The sequence below is a fragment of the Pleurodeles waltl genome, chromosome 10, assembly GCF_031143425.1.
Source record: "Pleurodeles waltl isolate 20211129_DDA chromosome 10, aPleWal1.hap1.20221129, whole genome shotgun sequence".
NCBI classification, from domain to species: Eukaryota; Metazoa; Chordata; class Amphibia; order Caudata; family Salamandridae; genus Pleurodeles; species Pleurodeles waltl.
In genome coordinates, this window is record NC_090449.1 from 403,556,404 (window position 1) to 403,577,152 (window position 20,749).

A 20,749-nucleotide genomic window follows, 5' to 3' on the forward strand; every position below is an offset into this window, starting at 1 on the left:
AGATCCCATGTATTGAAAAGAAGACCCCAGAAATCATCCCGGCAGTCGATGGAAAACTCTTGACTGGAGGTCCGGTAACTCTTCAGACTATCCCCTTGTCGATGATTTGTGAAGATAAGATTCAAAGAAAGAAACATAAAGAGAAAATCATCTTTGACTTGATCCATGCTCCCCAATATGGGATTATCCTCGGCTTGCCATGGTTAACTCATCACAATCCGGAGATCAATTGGGCAGAATGAAAAATCGTGTTCTCACCTGCGCTATGTAACGAACAATGTCTCCAAAAGATTCAAGTACCAAAAGTTTGCAACTCTTACATAGCTACTGCCGCGGAGAAAGAAATTCAGCTGCCCAAACAGTATTCATCTTACAAAGATGTATTTGATGAGAAAGGAGGAGAGACTCTATCTCCTCATAGATCTTATGACTGTCAAATTGATCTAGCCCCAGGTGCGATACTTCCCAACTGTCGTGTATATGCCCTGTCAGAACATGAAAATCTACATTTACGAAAATACCTAGATCAATTTTTGGAGAATGGCTTCATTCGCCCCTCTAAGTCTCCGGCAGCTTCGCCTTTGTTTTTTGTTCCAAAAGCTAATGGAGAACTTCGAACTTGCATCGACTATAGGGGTTTGAACAAAGTCACCATCAAGAATAAATATCCTTTGCCCCTAATTCCGGTCTTATTGGAACAAGTAAAGAAAGCAAAAATCTACACAAAGCTTGACCTTCGAGGTGCTTATCATTTGGTCAGAATGAGAGAGGGTTACGAATGGAAAACAGCGTTCAAGACAAGATATGGCCTTTTTGAATACACCGTCATGCCTTTTGGTCTGTGTAATGCTCCAGCAGCATTTCAATTTTTCTTGAATAACGTTCTTAGAGAGTACCTCAACATATTTGCCATAGTCTACATTGATGACATTTTGATCTACTCAGACAATGAAAACGAACATGTTCAACATGTCAAGAAAATTATTGCAGCCCTTCAAAAACACCATTTATATTGCAAACTAACCAAGTGTGAGTTTCATGTTACCACAGTTGAGTTTTTAGGGGTTATTCTTACCCCTCAAGGTATGGTGATGGCAGAAAAGAAAGTAAAAGCTGCATCTGACTGGCCCACCCCAAAGACTGTTCGTGATGTACAATGTTTCCTGGGCTTTGCAAATTTTTACCGGGGGTTCATAAATCATTTTTCCCAGACAGTGGCTCCAATCACTAAGCTACTAAGAAAGAAAGTAAAGTTTGTATGGTCCCCAGAAGCTCATCAAGCCTTCTCGACTTTGAAGGAAGCTTTCTCCACTGCCCCAGTCTTGACTCATCCTGATGCGAATCAACCTTTCATAGTGGAAGCTGATGCTTCAGATGTAGCAACAGGAGCCGTCTTATCACAGCGAAATAAAGACACTGGTCAACTTCATACTGTAGCTTATATGTCTCGGAAGATGAACGAAGCCGAACAGAACTATGTCATTGCTGAAAAAGAGCTTCTGGGGATTCGTGACGCCTTTAAAGAATGGAGTCATCATTTGTTGGGTGCCAAATACACTGTTACAGTATATACTGATCATCGTTATCCTCAATTCATGAGTTCCGCCAGACTTTTGACCCCTCGGCAATTACGCTGGATGCTTTTTTTTGCCGAACTTGATTTTGTAGTAACCTTCCGGCCTGGTAAAGATAATCGCAAGGCTGATGCCTTGTCCCGTCAAGAGTCTACCACGTTGCCTGCATTTCAAGACTCCAGAGCTATCATTGCTCCTGACAAGGTTCTATGTATCATAAAAACTGAAGATTTCTTTGAATAAATTTGCAACTCTTTCACTGTTGAAAAATGGCAAACATGGGCCAAAGCAGATACCAAAAGGTCCATCAAGCAATCATGACGCTCGTTTGTTCGTACCCACTACCAAACTTCGCAAGATAGTGTTTCATTGGTTGCATGTTATACCTACGGCTGGTCACCAGGTACTCCTAAAACTCTTGAACTGATCCAACGCTAATTTTGGTGGCCTACCCTAACAAAAGATGTAAAAGCAATGGTAAACAACTGTGAAGTTTGTGCTCGCATTAAAACAAGTCATTCAAAACCAAAAGGGTTGTTACATCTACTTCCAACCCCAAGTCGTCGATGGGAGCACATTTCTTTAGACTTTATTACCGGTCTGCCAGTGGTTCAACAGCATTCAGTAATTCTGGTGGTAGTCTCATGAAATATGAACATTTCATAGCCTGTAAAAAATTGCCCACTTCTAGTGAATTTGCAACTATTTTACTGAACAGAGTGGTTCGTTATCATGGACTGCCAAAGGTTATCCTCTCCGATTGGGGGTCACAATTTTCCTCCAATTTCTGGAAGACATGGTGTAAAACACTCCAAGTGACATCTACGCTATCTACTAGTCACCATCCTCAAACAGATGGTCAAACGGAGAGACTAAATCAGACTTTGAAACAATACCTATGTGCCTACGCTGAAAAGGCACTTCATTCTTGGACATCTTTGCTCTGGTTAGCTGAGTTAGCTTACAATAACTCATTCCACACTTCTATTGACGTTACACCCTTTTTTGGTTTATTTGGCTATCATCCTGACACCTTGCCCATCACAATTCCTCAAGAAAGTTCTCTTACTCCAGCTGTGTAAGAAACCATTCAGCATTTACATCAAACCCAAAAACGGATTCAACAGCATTTAGAAAAAGCCAAACAAAAATATAAAAGGCATTATGACAAGAAACATTGTGAGGGACCACAATATCAACCAGGTGACAAAGTGTGGCTTTCCACAAAACATATAGACTTTAAGAAGAAGCACATGTTTAACCCTAAATTCATAGGTCCTTATACTGTCCTTCAGCAAATCAATCCGGTGACCTATAAACTACAATTGCCCAGATCCTTACGGATTCATCCAGTGTTCCACACTTCCCTCTTGAAAAAGGCAGTCCAAAAGGTCCACCCTCATCCAGCTCCTGTTCTACTACAAGGGGAAGAAGAATACGAAGTCAAGAAAGTGTTGGATTCTAAACTGAGAGGGCGTAATCGATGGTACTTAATCTCATGGAAAGGTTATGGTCCTGAAAGTAACTCATGGGTTTCCGCATCTGATGTTCATGCTCCAGTACTTGTGAGACGCTTTCATCGTGTTAATCCAAGCAAACTAGGCCCTAGAGCGCGTCTGGGAGAGGGGAGTACTGTCAACACCAGAGCAATACGCGCTCTATTGGCGACAAAAATGCAAAAACCTAGCACTCTCAAAACAAAGTAATTTATGCATTGTGCTGATATGTTGTGGTTTAACCTTTTGCATTGCAGAGTTCAATCCTGAAAACTTATTTTTAATATGCTTACAAATACTGTTCCTTTCCAATGTATTTCTGCAGGTTTTCAGAGTGTGTTAGGGTGTGGCCCCTTTCCAGGGCCTTCCAGAGACTTTCCCTGCAACATGCCTGGGCGTGGTTCTGGGCTGGGCCAAGACTCTATAACAGAGAGCCAGCCCAACTCCCTGTGCTCACTATTCAGAGGTCCCGGTGCAGAGCAGCAGCTTCTTCCTGAGCTCCTGTCCCGGCGGCCTATTTGGATCTTCCAGTCTTCTGCCCTAATCCTTCATTGGTGATCATTGTTCCAAGCGGTAAGACGGGGGTTGGACTGTCCCGACACCGTTATTTAGAATTGGTTTAAATTCTTAAATGAGTAACAGATTACTTGCGCGCTACCATTTCTTGACATTTATAAGGTAGTTTACAAATAGGCAAGACGCGCGATTTATTTCATAAAGGTTTGACTTTGTTATTCAGTGCGCGCTACCATTTCTTGACATTTACATGGTGGCTTAAGAATCGGCAAGACGCGCAATTTGTTTTATGGTGTTTAAACATTGTTGTCCATTGCACGCTACTATTTCTTGACATTTACATGATGTTTCACGAATTGGCAAGATGCACAACTCGTTTCATGAGCATATAACTTTGTTGTTCATTGCACGCTACCATTTCTTGACATTTTACATGGTGGCTTAAGAATCGGCAAAAGAAGCGCAATTTGTTTCATTGTATTTTGATCTTGTTATTTATTGTGAGCTGTTATTCCTTGACATTTACATAATGTTTTACGAATCGGCAAGACGCGCAATTCGATTAATGATGATTTTACTTTGATATTCATTGCGTGCTACCATTTCTTGGTATTTTACATGGTAACACTCGAATTGGCAAGACGCACGATTCTCTCCTCTAGTTTAATTCATGTTGTTTATTGTATGCTATTATTCTAAGATATTTATTATGTAATATTCAAGTTCACAAGTTATGTGATTTGTTTCCTGAATCCATATTGTGTTATTCATGGTGCACAGTCCTTTTATGGTGTTTACTATACATATATATATATCTGCAATATGCGCAATTTGTGTTGAAACATTTTAAGAGTACACAGAAGGCCAGAGTTTCTAGATGCAATATTCTATGGTCCTAGTATACATTCTCAAAACAGGATTTATATGACTGGTTTAAAATTTAGTTAGAATGTTTTTTTCTGATTCTCATGTAAAGGAATGTACTTGAATAAGAAAGTTTTCATTTAATTCATCTTGATTCCCCTACAGGTATCCGGCCATCTTGAAACTTGGGGGGTTATTACAACTTTGGAGGAGGTGTTAATCCGTCCCAAAAGTGACGGTAAAGTGACGGATATACCACCAGCCGTATTACGAGTCCATTATATCCTATGGAACTCGTAATATGGCTGGTGGTATATCCGTCACTTTACCGTCACTTTTGGGACGGATTAACACCTCCTCCAAAGTTGTAATAACCCCCTTAGTCATTTTAAACTTAACTCTTAGATTGTTCATGTTTTCAGAGTGATTGGGCTTAGAATCATAGTCTAGTATTGATTTCAGGAGATATAATTTTCATATTGTGTGTTCTAACCTTTTTCTTACTACAGGTCTCCTTCCCAGCTGTTCCCTTCCTAATCCCCTATTCCCCTCTTGGACTCTCTCAGTGTCTGTGATTTATCTATCTGAGTCTTGGAGCTGTTCAGTGGTGGACGTGTTGGGAACGTGCATAGACCCCGAGGATCTGGTGACTCTGACACATTTAGAGTTTCTTTGCCTGCAGAGGGCTAGGCATTGATGGTTGTGTACCTTGGATATTAAACTGTATTGTCACTCGATGATCAAGCCCTGTGTATTTGTTGTTCTAAGTAAGGGATAGTTGTCTTGGCTGCTCACTATGTATAGTGACTATTGTTGTAAAGGCTGCACTGTTGGTTAACCTGAGATTGATAAATGATTTTCTTTTTTCTTTTTTAAATGTTGGATACCTTTTGTTTACTATATAGTATATCGAATGTTGAATGAATTATTACAGAATGTGAAAAACCAGTGAAATGTACATCTGAATACTTTTGCCAATCTAGTATCCAGAAATTTGGGAATTCTAATGTTGGATATGCAGACTAGTAGGTTCATGAAATTATTTATGAGGGAATACAGGTGGCATGGATTATTCAGGATGTGTCATTAGCAATCATGGCGATGACTTATAGCGGACACAGACTTTTGTGGATTGTTTTGCTATCTACAGAAATAGCACAAGCACCTAACATGAAATAGGTTTAATACTGTGCTTCCCTCGTATGATAAGCAAACCAGATAATCGTATCCACAGGAATGAGCAAGTGAACAATGTAGCAGTAGTTGCTGTTAGTTATGTGAATCATTCGTAAAAAAGGATAACTTCTGAAACACTGAAATACTCAAAAGGTTACTGTTGGGAAAATCTAATTACATACATGTCTCTGGAAATCATACAATAAGTGGATGAGAATGATGGTGCTAAGAATGACAGAGGACAGAAGTCAAACTCTCACCAAGATTAACAGGAATTAAAAAAATATATACAAGCAAAAAAATACAATGTAGAAAATTGGCATTTAATTCAACAAAGGGAAATTGAATTATTCTGCAGGCTAATGAGGCCTCTAATGGAATGAATAAATAGTTAATATGGAAGAATAAAAGGAATATTTACAGGACTTGTACAAACTGAAGATGTCTGTACAAGTCTAATTTTGGAGACGCCCTACTCATATACTCGAGGCATGAGTTAACAAATTAGTGCCAGAGAAATTGGTGGAATTGGTGCCCTCTACGGACATCACTGATTTTGGTAGGGCTTCATATTAATACCTTGCTATGAAACAATGCATACATCTATAAATATTATCCCTTATGCTTGGAAGGCAGTGACCATATACTAACCTTTAACAATGGACACAGTCTAGTGTATTCTAACTATTATCCAAAATGGATCATATCGGTAAAATCTATGCTATTTATTGATAAAAATGGGCTTTGCTTCACTCTAGTAAGTTAATCCATGGATGCCAAACAGAAATCAATTAAATATCTGCAGCTGTCAATAGTTCACTGGTACGCTCTGTTTTGGTGACAGCAGATTCATACTAGGTTACCCAATGGCTTCTGTGAAAAAAATGGCCAAATGTAGAATACCCAAACTGCTTCTTTCCATCATAAAGGCTCCATACACAAGCACCCGAGTTAGATGCATCTTGATCACGCCGGTTGGATGACGCACAGAGTAAAATCTTTGATTTATGTCAATGGAGGACATTCATTGCTGTTTGATCTCTATATTACTGACTTCTCTGATATATTGAATGTAGCAAATTCCTTTGCATCTAAATTTGGGAGCGAGCCAATACCTGCATTCATGTATGGTGATGATACAGTTGTAATGGACCATGGGCCAGATGTATCAAAGGGTTTTAACCATTCTGTAAGTACTGGAAATTGTGTTTGCACATAATGCACCATGTATCAGCCAGGCATCAACAGGCCCTTGAGAAAATTGACAAAATTCTGTTTTAAATGTTATTAAGATTAATAGAGGGAATAGTAATATTACGTTATTGAGACAGAAAAAGTATAGGTATACATATTACGTGAAAGATCAGTTTGAATGTGTCAGCTAATCGAACTACCTGGGATTGTCTTTTGACTATCAATTGAACTTGAGCCACTGCTTAAGGCCAAGACGTCTTCCTCTATTTAGACTATGAATGGTCTTTAATGATATACTGCTTACTGTGAGGGCTCCACAATTGTTACACCATGTATGCCCTATTCTGCTAAAGTCCTTTTGGGTCTTGCATGTAGGGCACAGTCTGGGTGGCAAAATGTGATATAAAATAGCTATGATCTGGGCTCTGGAATCCCTTTTTAATTTGGACATAACAATACCAATTGCAGTGATAAAAGCAGAGCTGGGTATAGTCTTGAGCAAGGCCAAAGCAGCATTGAACTTATTTACTACATACTATAGCAAAACCGAAACTCTACTCAAAATTCTGATGTATGTAATGAGGAAGGTTATTTCGGAGATAGGAAAAAGACAGTGGCAACATTTATCTGTCTTTGTGATAACTGGTTAGCTTACGTGAGGCTTATTACCTAGCTCTCTTTCCAAAGATACTTTTAAACTGAGTGGAAAAATTACAGTGAACTGGAGAAAAAAGACTTATGCAGAGTGAATGAGAAGGAAAACATGTGAGGGATTACATCACATCTTCTGACCCTAGCTCCCCATGTTACTTATCTCTACTTGAAGACTGTATCAGATTCTTCAAAATCAGGTTGGGCCTAGTACTAGTTTGTAGGCGGGAGGTGCCGGGCCAGTTTGCTCCGAAAGATCTGAATGAATTGGAATGTATATGGCATATTCTGTTTAGATACCTGAAAAAGGATGAACTTTATAATCAATTCATGAAACACTCTAGGCCATGAGAAGTTTGTATATCGAGTAAAGTGCATTCAAATTACTGATGAAAGGAAAGAACAACAAGATCTACTGTAAAACAAATGTTTAACTTTGAAAAATTGTGAAAAATATAACATTTCGAATCTAATCCATCTGTTCTAAACCCCGTATTTATGATTTTTTCTGATATACATATTTATTTCATTGATGAGTACATACAATATTTATTATTACTATTGTATAATTATGTGTAACAGTTTGGTAGGTTGCTTAACCTAAATATATATTTATATACGTGTGTGCATATATATATATATATATATATATATATATATATATATATATATGATGAAATACATCCAAGTGAGGAAATATGTTTGTCAGTCTAGCTTCCCAGATTTTAAGAACCCCCTCCAAACTGTCAGCAGCTTAGATGTTTGAGGCAAGCGGATTTTCTCTGCATTTATTCTGTGTCTTTGGTACAAAAATGACTTATTGCCCTTTGAATATCGCATGATGGATGATTGCTGGTCATCTGTTTTAGAATGGTAGTAACTGGCCTAAAGATGTCTGCTGTAGGACCTTTTAGATCCAAACGGCCTTCTGTTTACATGCCTGCACCCATTGAGCTTACCCCCAGTCTCTATGTCTCTAGTTCACAACCTTGCACACTCCTTCTACGTGGACATGTCCTCTGCGCCAAGTGAACCAAGTTGCATAGCCAGCCATTCGCTACTTGAGACAATGGAAGAGGGCTTTCCCCTTCCTACAGATGGCAGAATGGCGTGCTTTAGTCCTTACGATCATCATTTAGATACTGCAACAGGAACCTTAACAGGCTGTCAACCAAACTCTAGATAATTAGCAGCATCCCAAACTACGCTGCCCACCTATTCCATGGTCTAAAGAGGTCTGATCACATCTCTGCCATGAAACCACTACTTTGGTTGCCACCAAAACAAAGCATGAAATTCAAGATTCTGCGTCTTATTAGAGGCTCTTAGCTCACCACACTTTCTTCAGCCAAATCCTGAGACAGGAGGTGATGAGACAAGAAAGTATGGACTAAACCATTTCCTCCGCGACCACCAGTCCCGAGCGTAGACCATTGAGATGCACTAAAACAGCCATAATTAAAATATAGGAGCAGCTTCTCTGTTCCATGTAAGAAGGTATAAAAGAACTACTAATGCTCCTTAGTCTGTCCCAACACATGACATCGGGGGTCACACAATCTTGCTTGATAAACCCTGAAAAGGGGGCAGAAATAGCAGGCACTGCTCTCTCCAGAGTCAAATCCTTTCCCTCGAAAAGCAATCACAAAATTAGGATCGCAACAGCCAAATAGTTCACACACCTGCGACTATCATCCCTGTATTGCCTCTTGGTCACAAATGTATGCATGCACCCTGGCACAGATCATTGCGCAGTGGTTTTATGTCAGAATACCAAGCACAAACATACTGTAGCCAGAATATCGACTACTAAAATATTGTGAAGATAATTAACTCCACATCTATGTACTTTATGAGAGAGAGAGAGAGAGAGAGTAGTAAAATGGTTGTATACTAATGAGTAACATGGATATCTGACTGTTAAAAGTTTTATGTGTTTATTTATTTAACAGTTTAGTCGTGTGCTGTGTGCAACCTTTCGGTCATTTCATAGCACAAAAGGTGGTAGGAGATTTTATTACAAGACCGGAGGCGAGTATTATGCCTTCTTTTCTTACTTTATTCATACAGCAGCCAAGAACTACAAATCCCAGAAAACCCTGGGAAAGAACTACAAAAACGACATCACAATGGAGGTAACCAATCCCACGTCGAGTGTAAGTACAACTATCTTAACTGCGAGCAACAAGCCCTCTTTTCTTGCTGCTCGCAGTCAAGATAAGTACTCTGCTCGCTTATTTTACGTTATGTATAATTCACAATGTTTTAAGGCCTAGTATGTAGTATTATGTATTTTAATTGTTTAACTTGCCTTTAGGCTTTGGTATGCCTCGCGCGTCTCTTCCTTACTGCGGGCTCTGTTCTCGGGCCGTTTTCCCCCGAGGCATTCTATTTTTAGCCATTAGGTTCTAGCGGCTCTTCATTGCTCCTCTGAGGGAAGCCTTCAGCTTTGCCCTCGTTTGTGGAGCTGCTTCCTTTCTGGTCCTCTGGAATTCCCTTTCTTGTTAGAGCTGCGTCTGTCTCCAGCAGGCTTCCAGTGGCGCCACCCGGCCACACGCCCTCCAGCCCCAGTCAGGTTAACCCCTGCTTGTCTGGTTTTCCTCTCCATACAAGCAGCTTCTTTAAACAGAGTTTCTCAGTTTTTCCTGTTTTTTTTTGGCTCATTCATTTTTGTGGTGATATAATAATTTTTATTACCCTTAATTTTATATTAATTATAACTTTTTCTTTAAAAAAAAAATAAAAAAAAATTACTTTCTATTGTTATTATCATCATGTCTGGGAATGAACAGACTCAGGGGGTTATTCCAACTTTGGAGGAAGTGGTAATCCGTCCCAAAAGTGACGGTAAAGTGACGGATATACCACCAGCCGTATTACGAGTCCATTATATCCTATGGAACTCGTAATACGGCTGGTGGTAAATCCGTCACATTTGGGATGGATTACCACCTCCTCCAAAGTTGGAATAACCCCCTCAGTCTTTAAAAGACAATTTGAAGTATTTTATTAAGGATTCGGTGCAACATGCCGTTTCCGTTTCCATGTTGGATATTTCCAAAAATTTGGAAGCCTCATTATCCAAAATGCTTCAGCCCTCTGGTGATGTCCCTTCAAAAAAGGTAACGAAACGTGCGGCTCCCTCCCGGGTGCCTCATAAAGGCGTTTCTGTGCAAACTGGGCCTCCAACCCGAGAGGCGAATATTTCGGGGCTCCCTTCTTCTCCCATTTCGGTTACTCACCTCAGAGATACGGACAGTGATGATGATGACTTCTTTGACATTTCTGTCAAGCTTGGGCCTTTGGAGAAAAGGCGTGAAATTTCTCCCTCGGATGTTTCATCCCTCGCACTGTCTGAGAACTTGGTGGACCAGTTTGGGGAACCCATGTTCGACCCTACTTCGATCCACCATCCTAATTCCTCTGGGTGGTTCCCCTCCGACCATGTCTCAGATTACGTTTCTTTTTATTTAAGGCATGCCTTGGATAAGTCATGCAGAAATAAACTTAAATCTGAATGTCCCAGACCCTCCCTCCCATCTAAGGTGGCTGATACCCCCTCTATTGACCCAAACATGTTGCTATTTTTTACTAAGTTTGGAAAAGATCCAAAGAAGGGGGTCGATAGGGCCTGGTCTAACTGCCAGGACAGATTGCTTGATCTGGTTGGTCCTTTAACAAGGATTTTGGACCTTGCTGAGGAGGCTAAGGCGGAGGGCGGTCAGGTGGACCCTGAAACGTTGTCCAACTGGACTCAAAGGGCAATTTGTATGCTTGGCAACGCCAACGCCTATATATCGCAGGAGCGACACAAGAGCCTTTTGCTCAAGATTGACCCCAAGTTGAGTGCCTTATCCACCAAGGAAGAAGGACTTAAAGCCTAAGGTCTTCTCTTTGGTGATTCTTTCATTAAAGAGATGAGCAGATATGTCTCTACATTTGCCAGCATCGACAAAGCCCAGTCTTCTATGAAGAAAATATTTTCCCAGCGGGTTTTTGGCAGGGCCGGCAGAGGAAGGAGTCGCTTTGTCGGCCGTTACTCATCTCGAGGCCAGTTCCTCAACTGAGGATCTTTTAACCAAGACTCCCAGCAAGATTATCAAGGATATAGATCCCAGTTCTATCCCCTGTGTTTCCGTGGAGGTCGCGGCAGGGGCTTCACGTCCAAGAATGATCTCACAGGTAAGAACTTCCAGTTCTGGCCTTCCTCCAGTTGGAGGCAGGTTAGCGTCTTGTCTAGACATTTGGTTGTCTCTCATGTCAGATCCCTGGGTATTGCAGACAGTGCAGGGTTATTGCATAGGATTTTATCAACGTCCCTTTCAGACCCACCTTCCTCCTCCCCTTCATTTTTCAGACGATCAGTTTCTGATGGTACAGGGCGAGATTCAGTCCCTACTTGTGAAGCAAGCTGTAGAAAGGGTCTCCTTCGATCCTTCAGGGTTCCTAAGCACTATATTTCTTGTTCACAAGAAGAACAACAAGTATTGACCAGTCATAAATTTAAGATTGTTCAACGACTTCGTGGTGTATCATCACTTCAAGATGGAGACGATCCTCCATCTCAGGGACATTCTCCTCCAGGGCGACTGGCTAGTCCATCTAGATCTCCAGGACGCCTATCTTGCGGTTCTCATGCATCCAGCTTTCAAGAAGTTCCTTCAGTTTCAGTGGGAAGATTCTTTCTTCCAATTCAGGACGCTGCCCTTCGTCTTGTCTTCAGCCCCTTGGTGTTTTACCAAGATTCTCAAACCGGTTGTACCTTTCTCAGGGCTCAGGGAGTCAGGCTCATAGTCTATCTCAACGATTTCCTCATTATGGCCCAGGACAGATCTCGTCTTTTGGTCCATCTGGACCTTTGCCAGAATCTGTTGTTAAGTCTGGGTTTCCTTATCAATCCAATCAAATCAGTCCTGAACCCTTCTCAACAGTTGGAGTTCCTCGGTTTTCTGGTGAATACAGTCAATTCGGTCCTTCAACTCCCTCAATTGAAGGTAGATTTGATAAAGAAAGAGATTTGACACACCTTATCCATTTCCAGTACCTCCCTCAGGTCTTTGGCTCGTCTGGTGGGCCTCCTCTCCTCCTCCATCCAGGCCATCTTCCCAGGGCCTCTTCACTACAGAGCCCTTCAAAGACAAAAAATTTGTCATCTCTGTCAGGGCCTGGCTTATTCAGATTCCGTTGTTCTAGACGAAGAATCCAGGGAAGAACTCCTTTGGTGGCTCAGTCATTTAGATGCCTGGAATGGAAGAACAATTTTCTCTGCCGCCCCAGATCTTGTCTTAGAGTCAGATGCAAGTCTGACAGGGTGGGGCGCAAGATGTGGTCAATTCTCGACTGGGGGTTTATGGTCCGTTCAGGAGTCAACACTGCACATCAATTGTTTAGAGATGCTTGCAGGTTCCTTTGCCATCCAGTCCTTTACAAAAGACAGAGTAAGGTGCACAGTGCTTCTTCGGATGGACAACCTGTCACGGGCAGGTACATAAATCATTTGGGAGGTACCAAATCCAGACCCTTAGACTTCCTGGCCAAAAGCCTATGGGAATTCTGTCCGCAGAAGAACATTTCTGTCAGGGCAGAATATCTGCCAGGTCAGCTCAATGTTGTGGCCGATTGGTTTTCCAGACATATCTACGATTCAAGCGACTGGCGCTTGCATCCTTCTGTGTTCAATCGCCTTTCTTCCATCTTTGGCACTATGTCAATAGACCTCTTTGCTTCCCGCCTCAACTCACAACTCCCTTCCTTTTTCAGTTGGAGACCGGACCCCTTGGCTCTGGCCACGGACGCCTTCCTTCAGTCGTGGCCCCCTTCTCTCCTTTACGCCTTTCCTCCATTTCTTCTTATTGCTCGGGTCCTAGCACAAGTTCGCAGACAGAGTTCATCCCTCGTATTGATCACTCCGCTTTGGCAGTCCCAGCCTTGGTATCCAATTATTTTGGAACTAGCTGCGGATTTTCCAGTGTTGATTCCTCCCTTTCGGGGTTTGCTCTTGAACCCTCAAGGCCTTCCTCATCCATTAACAATAGACAACGCCCTTCATCTAGTGGCCTGGAGGATTTCGGGGCTTCCTGGAGAACCCCAGGAATTTCGGAAAAAGCTATCCGCTTTATCCAGAAATCATGGGCCCCAGGCACAGCAAGGGTTTATAAGTCGGCCTGGATGGCCTGGTGTAGCTGGTGTCTGGACAGGAATTCAGATCCCGTTTCAGCGCATGTATCCTTAGTGGTCAATTTCCTAGCCTCTTTAGCATCTCAGGGTAAAGCTTATCGGACTTTTAATACTTACCGATCGGCAATCTCTTCAGAACATGTCAGAGTGGACGGAAGGCCTATTGGGGAACATCCTTTAGTCTGCCGTTTGTTAAAGGGAGTACGTTTTGTTAAACCTCCTGTTCCTAAATACAATGTTATGTGGGATGTTAATACCGTGCTTCGTCTTTTTATTTCATGGCCGGATAATGATCAGTTATCGCTTAAACAGTTGTCTGATAAATTAACAATGCTTTTATGTTTGGTTTCTATTAAATGTGTCTCTGATGTGAAAGCTTTAGATGTTTTCTCTTACCGTTTTTCCACTCTAGGAGTTTATTTCCAGGTTATTAGACGTACCAAGACTAATTTATCATCTGTGTTTTATCCCTTTTTTCCCTCTCAACCCAAGCTGTGTGTTGGCAATTGTTTGAAGTCTTACGTTTCTCGAACTGCAGATTTTAGAAACGTTTCTTCTTCCCAGTTGCTGATTTCCTTTCAAAAACCACATAAGCTGGTTTCTGCGCCCACTCTGGCCTGTTGGCTTAAATGGCTAATGTCCCTTGCGGGCATTTCTTCCCTTTCTTTTGGTGCCCATTCCGTGAGAGGGGCTGTTGCCTCTCGCGCCTTTTGGGCAGGGGCTGAATTGCAAGACATTCTCAGATCTGCAAATTGGTCAAACGTCAGCACTTTTAGAACTTTTTATTGTAAACCTGTTGATCATCCATTGGACAATGTTATTTCTTTGCTTTAAACTAGTATAATATGAGCCTCCGGTCTTGTAATAAAATTGAGATTGTCCTAGCCTTGGTGTCAGAAAGGCTAGATTTTATCAAAGACACAGAGGCGAGTATTATCCCGCCGCTTTGGATTTTAACCCTCCCTTATGTTTTATTCACAGTTGCGTTTCCTTCAACCAGCTCTGCTACATCCGGCTGATTGTCATGCGGATTTGCTGGGTTCCAGTTCACCTCTTCGTTCTTCATGGTTACCGGTTCGATTCGTTTCTTTCCTCATGGACTCCTTCTTGGATTTCCTGTTGGCTCTATTGACTCTATATTTGGTGATGATTTGGCTCTCTATTGACTTTGACTGACTCTCGCAAGAAAAGAGGGATTGTTGCTCGCAGTTAAGATAGTTGTACTTACAGTCGACGTGGGATTGGTTACCTCCATTGTGATGTTGTTTTTGTAGTTCTTTCCAAGGGTTTTCTGGGATTTGTAGTTCTTGGCTGCTGTATGAATAAAGTAAGAAAAGAAGGCATAATACTCGCCTCCGTGTCTTTAATAAAATCTAGCCTTTCTGACACCAAGGCTAGGAAAATCTCAATTGTCCGGTCTAAAATAATAAAGTCAAATGGGGTGGGGATAAAGAGTTCAATCAGGAAGAGGAGTTTGCTTTTAATATTCAAGGTTCACAGCCCAAAGATTTTTGGACAATTCATTAGGAAGAAAGTCTGAATGGCCAAGTTTTCCAGAGTATCCTCAAATGTATGGATACTCTGGCTCATATTACTCCGAAACATACCTTTATCCCAATCCTAGTGGGTGGGATTTAGTCATGCCTCCTCTTCCTTTAGTTTAATGTCCTTGAAGCCTTTCTTCGCAAGTAAATTTTAATATGTTACTTAAACCAAGAACACCTCCTGATGTTTTTGATCAGAATTGTCTAGTGTCCTCTGCCCCTTAATGAGGTTCAACAGAGCCCCAAGAAGACAAACATTATGTGGGCTATTCAGAGTTTGCCTGGAAGCCCGTCTAGATGTCCTAGGGCTCCTTCCTGGTACACTGCAGTTGTGAGTAAGGCCAGATCGGTCTAGAATCTGACCCTTAACCCTTAAATACCCACTAACAAACTCATCACATGACCCTCATTTGAAAGATACAATGCTCATTTTACTCAGATTCTCAAATGAAACATCTTCTTTTATTTATATTTCAAATTGCATTTTTGTTGCACTTGTGGGCACACTTAAGTGGTTGCTGATGGCACCATCATTAGTGTTTACTGGAGACAACCACTACAACAGTGGTGGGATTGTATTAGACTGCTTTGTCATAATATAACATAATGATGCAAGGCTAGGTTGGCTTAAGGTGTTAGCACAGGCAGAACTACTCACGTTACTGACCAGGTCAACCAGTTCCTGGTAGCAAATCTGCCCATCATCATTGTTCTGTGCCAGTGCAAAGAGCATCTCCAGCTTGGCAGGGTCCAGGGGCAACTCATGGTTGTGGACTAGGCTGGCAAAGGTGTCTGCTCCGATGAAGCCGGTATTGTCGGGGTCAAGCTGCAGGGAAGGCAAAAGAAGGAAAAAAGATTAACACTTCTGGGTAGGAATCAAGTTCTGTGGAAAGAGAAACTAACTTAATTCAGAAATCTTGCCCCGAACCAACCACCCCCTGCTGCTGCACCCCAGCTTATAAGAGATTTAATATCGCGCCACAGTCTCCTGATCTTTGTACTTAACTGTTGTCAGTGCTTCAGCATCAGGCGCAGTCAGTCCTTTAGGGCGGAGGGGCCAAGCCCCCTCACCTTTTGCCCCTCCTGAAGAGTGTCTGTCAGGCTGAACAAAGGTCAGCCTGACAGACACTCTTCATTTTCAGCTCAGACAGCCAGGAGTGAGACCTGCGCGATTTGTGCAGACTCCTGGCTGCTTGAGCTGAACTTTGCTGGGCTGAGGAGGTCACAGCTCCTATGGGCTTGACCTCCTCGGCTCAGCAAAGGTGCCTCGGGGCCCTCCCCTGGGTGACGAGAAAAGCGTAACCCATTGACACTCGCCCTGGGCGCTTCAGGTTTAAGCCCTGAAGCGCCCAGGGCGAGTGACAATCAGTGACACTTCGTCACAGAGTGGGGTGGGGTCAGCAGTCTCACTGACCCCATCCCACTCTGTGACGAGGCTGGGACTGCTGCCTTCGCGAGGGAAGGCAGCAGTCCCAGCCCTCCTGGGACCTCGAGGCTGAAGGTAAGTGTGTGGGTGTGTGTGTGTGTGTGATGTTTTAAAATGAATGTTTGGTGCATGCGTGCATGTTTGAATGTTATGAGTGTTAATGGATGTGCATGCGTGCGTGTGTGAAAGAATGGGTGTGTGTGTGATGTTTTAAAATGAATGTTTGGTGCGTGCATGTTTGAATGGTATAAGTGTTGTTTGGTGCGTGCGTGCGTGCATGTTTGAGTGTTATGAGTGTTGTTAATGGATGTGCATGCGTGCGTGTCTGTGTGTGAAAGAATGAGTGTGTGCGTGTGTGTGTGTGTGTGTGTGTGTGTGTGATTCCTGCCCGACCCCTCCCTCCTAAAGCTGCCGGCCGCCACTGTTCAGCATTCCTACTGAATTTCATGCAACCACACTTGAGGCTAAACCTCAAGTACAGATAAAACATGTGTGGCTTTCTTTGTAACCCCTGCACCTACACAACAACTGTGACAGAGGTGGAATGTTCTTGATGGTTACTTCTGTTATATGTACCCGAAATATGGCCAGAGGAGGTGTGTACGTCCTGTTAAGGACTGCTACTGTAATAACTTGTTTAATGCCAGAATGTATTATCCTTCTTAATAAACACTTCCATGTCTTATCTGTTACCAGTGCACTTGTGTCCCCCTGCATCACTCTTACTACACCCCAACTCTCTCTAATTTGTTGTCAGAGCATTGCTTTGTGAGCATTTGCATTGGTTATGTATAGGAATAACCCTTGACGCTCTAAAGGTAACATTGGTTGTTGCCACCTTCTTTTGATTTCTCTTCCTACAAAAAGCAATGGAATTATTCAATAATGCTAGACACAATCAGTACCAGCGCATCCTAAACTACACCGAAAAAGTGGACAGGTCAGACAGTTCTCCTGCGACTAACACATACAGCTTTAAAGATGCCCATGAAGGCAGCTTTTAGATTATTCGGGGAGTAGCTGGAAGCTAATACAATTTCTGATTACTGTTAACTTACTCGTTACGTGACCCCGATGTGGAAATTCTGGGCCTCACTGAAATGTAATTTAGTTTTCAAACTGTCAGTGGGTAAGTGTTATGCCATTAATTGTGTTTGACCAATGACTTTGTTTTTCACCACTGCTCATATTAGTTGTTCAATGTTCACCGGTAGTACATTACATGTTGTATTCAGTTTAGCTGCCTATTGGCTTTAACATGGCATTAGACATTACATTTTGTATTCAGTTTAGCTTCCTATTGGCTTTAACGTGGAGTTCGACATTGCAGATGGGCTGTGTTTTTCCACATGATAGACCAAGCTGTGTTTAACGTGATAAGAAAGCGTATATTTTGTGTTTACCTCTCAATCCAGTCTGGGAACGGCCACTCTCCAAACTCTTGTTCGGTTCCCCCACTGAGCCAGCATGTTTAGACTAAGGGGCCTGTTAGCAGGCTTTTTAACGGTGTCCCTGAGCAGCAGCAAGGGGAATTTTCCAGGACTTCAGTCAGGAGCAGACATCAGCTGCCTGACCTCCCGTTTGGGTGGAAAATCTCTTTCTCGCAGTTAAACAGGAGTCAATCAACTTGCAGGCATAAGAAAGATGAAGCGGAGTGATAGGCCATACGGTGATGACATTTTGACTTTTATTCTTTGCTTTGAAGTTATGCTATAATATAATCACATGTATTTGCTGTGTACATTGCAATTGAGAAGTACTTTGATATATTTTGCTTTCATTGATGCGACTACTTTTAAATGTGTGCTTCCAACCTACTAATCTCGTCTCTCAGTTACCTCGTGGTGAAGTAATAATACTAAATGTCTTCTTTAAACTAAGAAGTGCATTCCAGAGAAGTTTTTTCAGCTCGGTCATATGATAAGGAAAGCAAAACATTTTGGCGTACGTCGTCAGTCTGGGAGTCGAATTGGAGATTGGAGGTGCACGATTTAAAAGTGTAATTGTTTTTGTTGTTTAGAGAATTAAAGAAGCACGGCAGACCATGTTTGAAAATGCATGTGAAGTTAAACTGCCTTATGGTGCTGTGAGAAACATGTTTTCTTGTTTATCTGGACTTTGTGAGTCTTGGGATGAGTGCCTGGATAAAGCAAAAGTGTTTTCATATATAGAAAATGTGCCTTTTGAAAGAAATGATGTCCCTTTTGTTCTTGACAGAAGGGTTTGGATACTTTTGTTTGCTTACAGAAAAATGCATGCGAGATGTAGGCAGTTAGAACATGAGAAAAATAATTTACGTGAGCAAATTAGCCAGAACAAATTGTTGCATGATAAAACTGAAATCTATAAAGCTGTTGCAGGAGAATCTGGCTTTTCCCATTACAGTAATGAGGAGGTTAAAAAAGGTGGGGGCCAGAGTGAGCTTCTTCAGCACAGTGTAGACCTCCGTGTGCAGAGCAGCCCACGGTTGTTGCCAGTTGAAGTGCATTCCTTAAAAGATGACGCTGAGCACGAAGTTGAGAATGTTATATTCAGACCGCTTTTGCAAAGTACGATGTGTAAAATTAATTCATGCAAGGTAGAGGTACTGTTGCAAAATGCGCAGTTTCTGGGAATTCAATGGAATCCAGAAAATAGACAGATGTGGTCACAGGTCAAACAAATGATTTTAGAGCTTCTTACTATTTGCACTAAGCAAGAGACACAGAGTTTCACAAGCTTGTTTGATTTTTGGAAACAGTATAGCCCTCATCTGAGTAAAATCTTAACACTTTGGTACAAAGTAACTAGGAAAAAACATGAGTTTGAAGGGAGTGAGAAGCAGCTGTGTGCTTTTGATTTGGCAAATGAAATAATTCAACAGACTTTAGATTTGTTCGCAGTGCAAGAGGGAAACACTGATTTACATGTAAATCAGGAACAGGGGAGGACAAGGGTGTCCCTGGAACTTTGGATTAGAAAACTATCTGACTTTGTTGAGCGGTGTACTCCTTTTGAAAAACAGCTTTTGACTTGTTATTGGGCTCTAGTGAATACTGAGCAAATGACATTAAATGATAATGTAATTCTGATTTCTGAAACATCAATCATGCAGTGGGTGATGAGTTCCCCTAAATCTCACAGTTTAGGACAGGCACAGGAGGCTAGTATCATACACTGGATCTGGTACATACAAAACAGGGCTCAAGTCACTGCAGCCCTATATGAACAGGTGTCACAAGTCCCTTTACAGGATGAGGAGAGAGTGCAGAAGGTGCCACAGGCGAAATAGTTACCAGTGAAATTGAGTGCACCATTTGAATTCTTGTCCCCTGAGGATAAAAAGCGTGTTTGTTTGACTAATGATTCATTGAAATGCATGAGTACTAAAAGACAATGGACATCAGTGTTATACAATCCAGTTACTGAAAAGTTGTTGTCTACCACAAGAGAAGGAAAAAATAACCAATATGCAGAGTTGTACAATGTGTGTCAAACTTTAACGCAAGAGCTGCTTGAGATGTGTCATTTTTACACTGATTCTTGGTTCACTGCCAATGGATTAGCCGTTTGGTTTTCCACATGGCTTGTACATAACTGGTTCAATTCCCTTGCAGATGTTAAAGACAAAATTTCAGAGAGAAATTCTGAGAGAGAATTCTGAGTTGGTGGGGATGGCTAAGTGGATGCACCAGAAATGTGGACATCTGGGAGAAAAAGCCACTTACAGGTGGGCAGAGATTAGAGAGATGCACATTCCCCTAGATTTGATCAAAACTGTAATTTTGCAATGTCCTATTTATCAGCACACACAACAGCAATCTGTCCCACAAACAGTCAAAGATCAGTTGGGGAGAGGAAAGTTACCAGGACAGATAAGGCAAATTGATCAGGTTTTAGGGGGAGTGATTGCTGCAGATTACCAAGGAGAAATCAAAATGATGCTGATAACTAGAAGAGAATCTGATTCATTCATTCAGATTGGAGACAGAATTGCCCAACTTGTCATAAGTGCAGTGAATGGAGGTTTGGTAAGGAAGGAGTCTGCTCTAGCCCTTCTATCAGTGCAAGGAAAGGGAAGCTGTGGTGCAGTAGATAAAAAGCTCAGTGCTAAAGGGTGGGTTGAATCCCCAGGTGACCCTCCAGAACCTG

General features: G+C 41.9%; 1 protein-coding gene across 2 annotated transcripts in view; it reads right to left on the reverse strand.

Moving 5' to 3' along the window:
- RHBDL1 (rhomboid like 1) overlaps positions 1–20,749 on the reverse strand; it is a 271,361-nt gene that overhangs the window by 185,329 nt on the left and 65,283 nt on the right. The window contains exon 2 of one of the 2 annotated variants that reach the window (XM_069210645.1): positions 15,860–16,018. In XM_069210645.1, the coding sequence (XP_069066746.1) occupies positions 15,860–16,018 (159 nt within the window). Of the gene's footprint in view, positions 1–15,850; positions 16,019–20,749 lie in introns of both variants that reach the window. The other variant, XM_069210644.1, reaches the window with a different exon arrangement.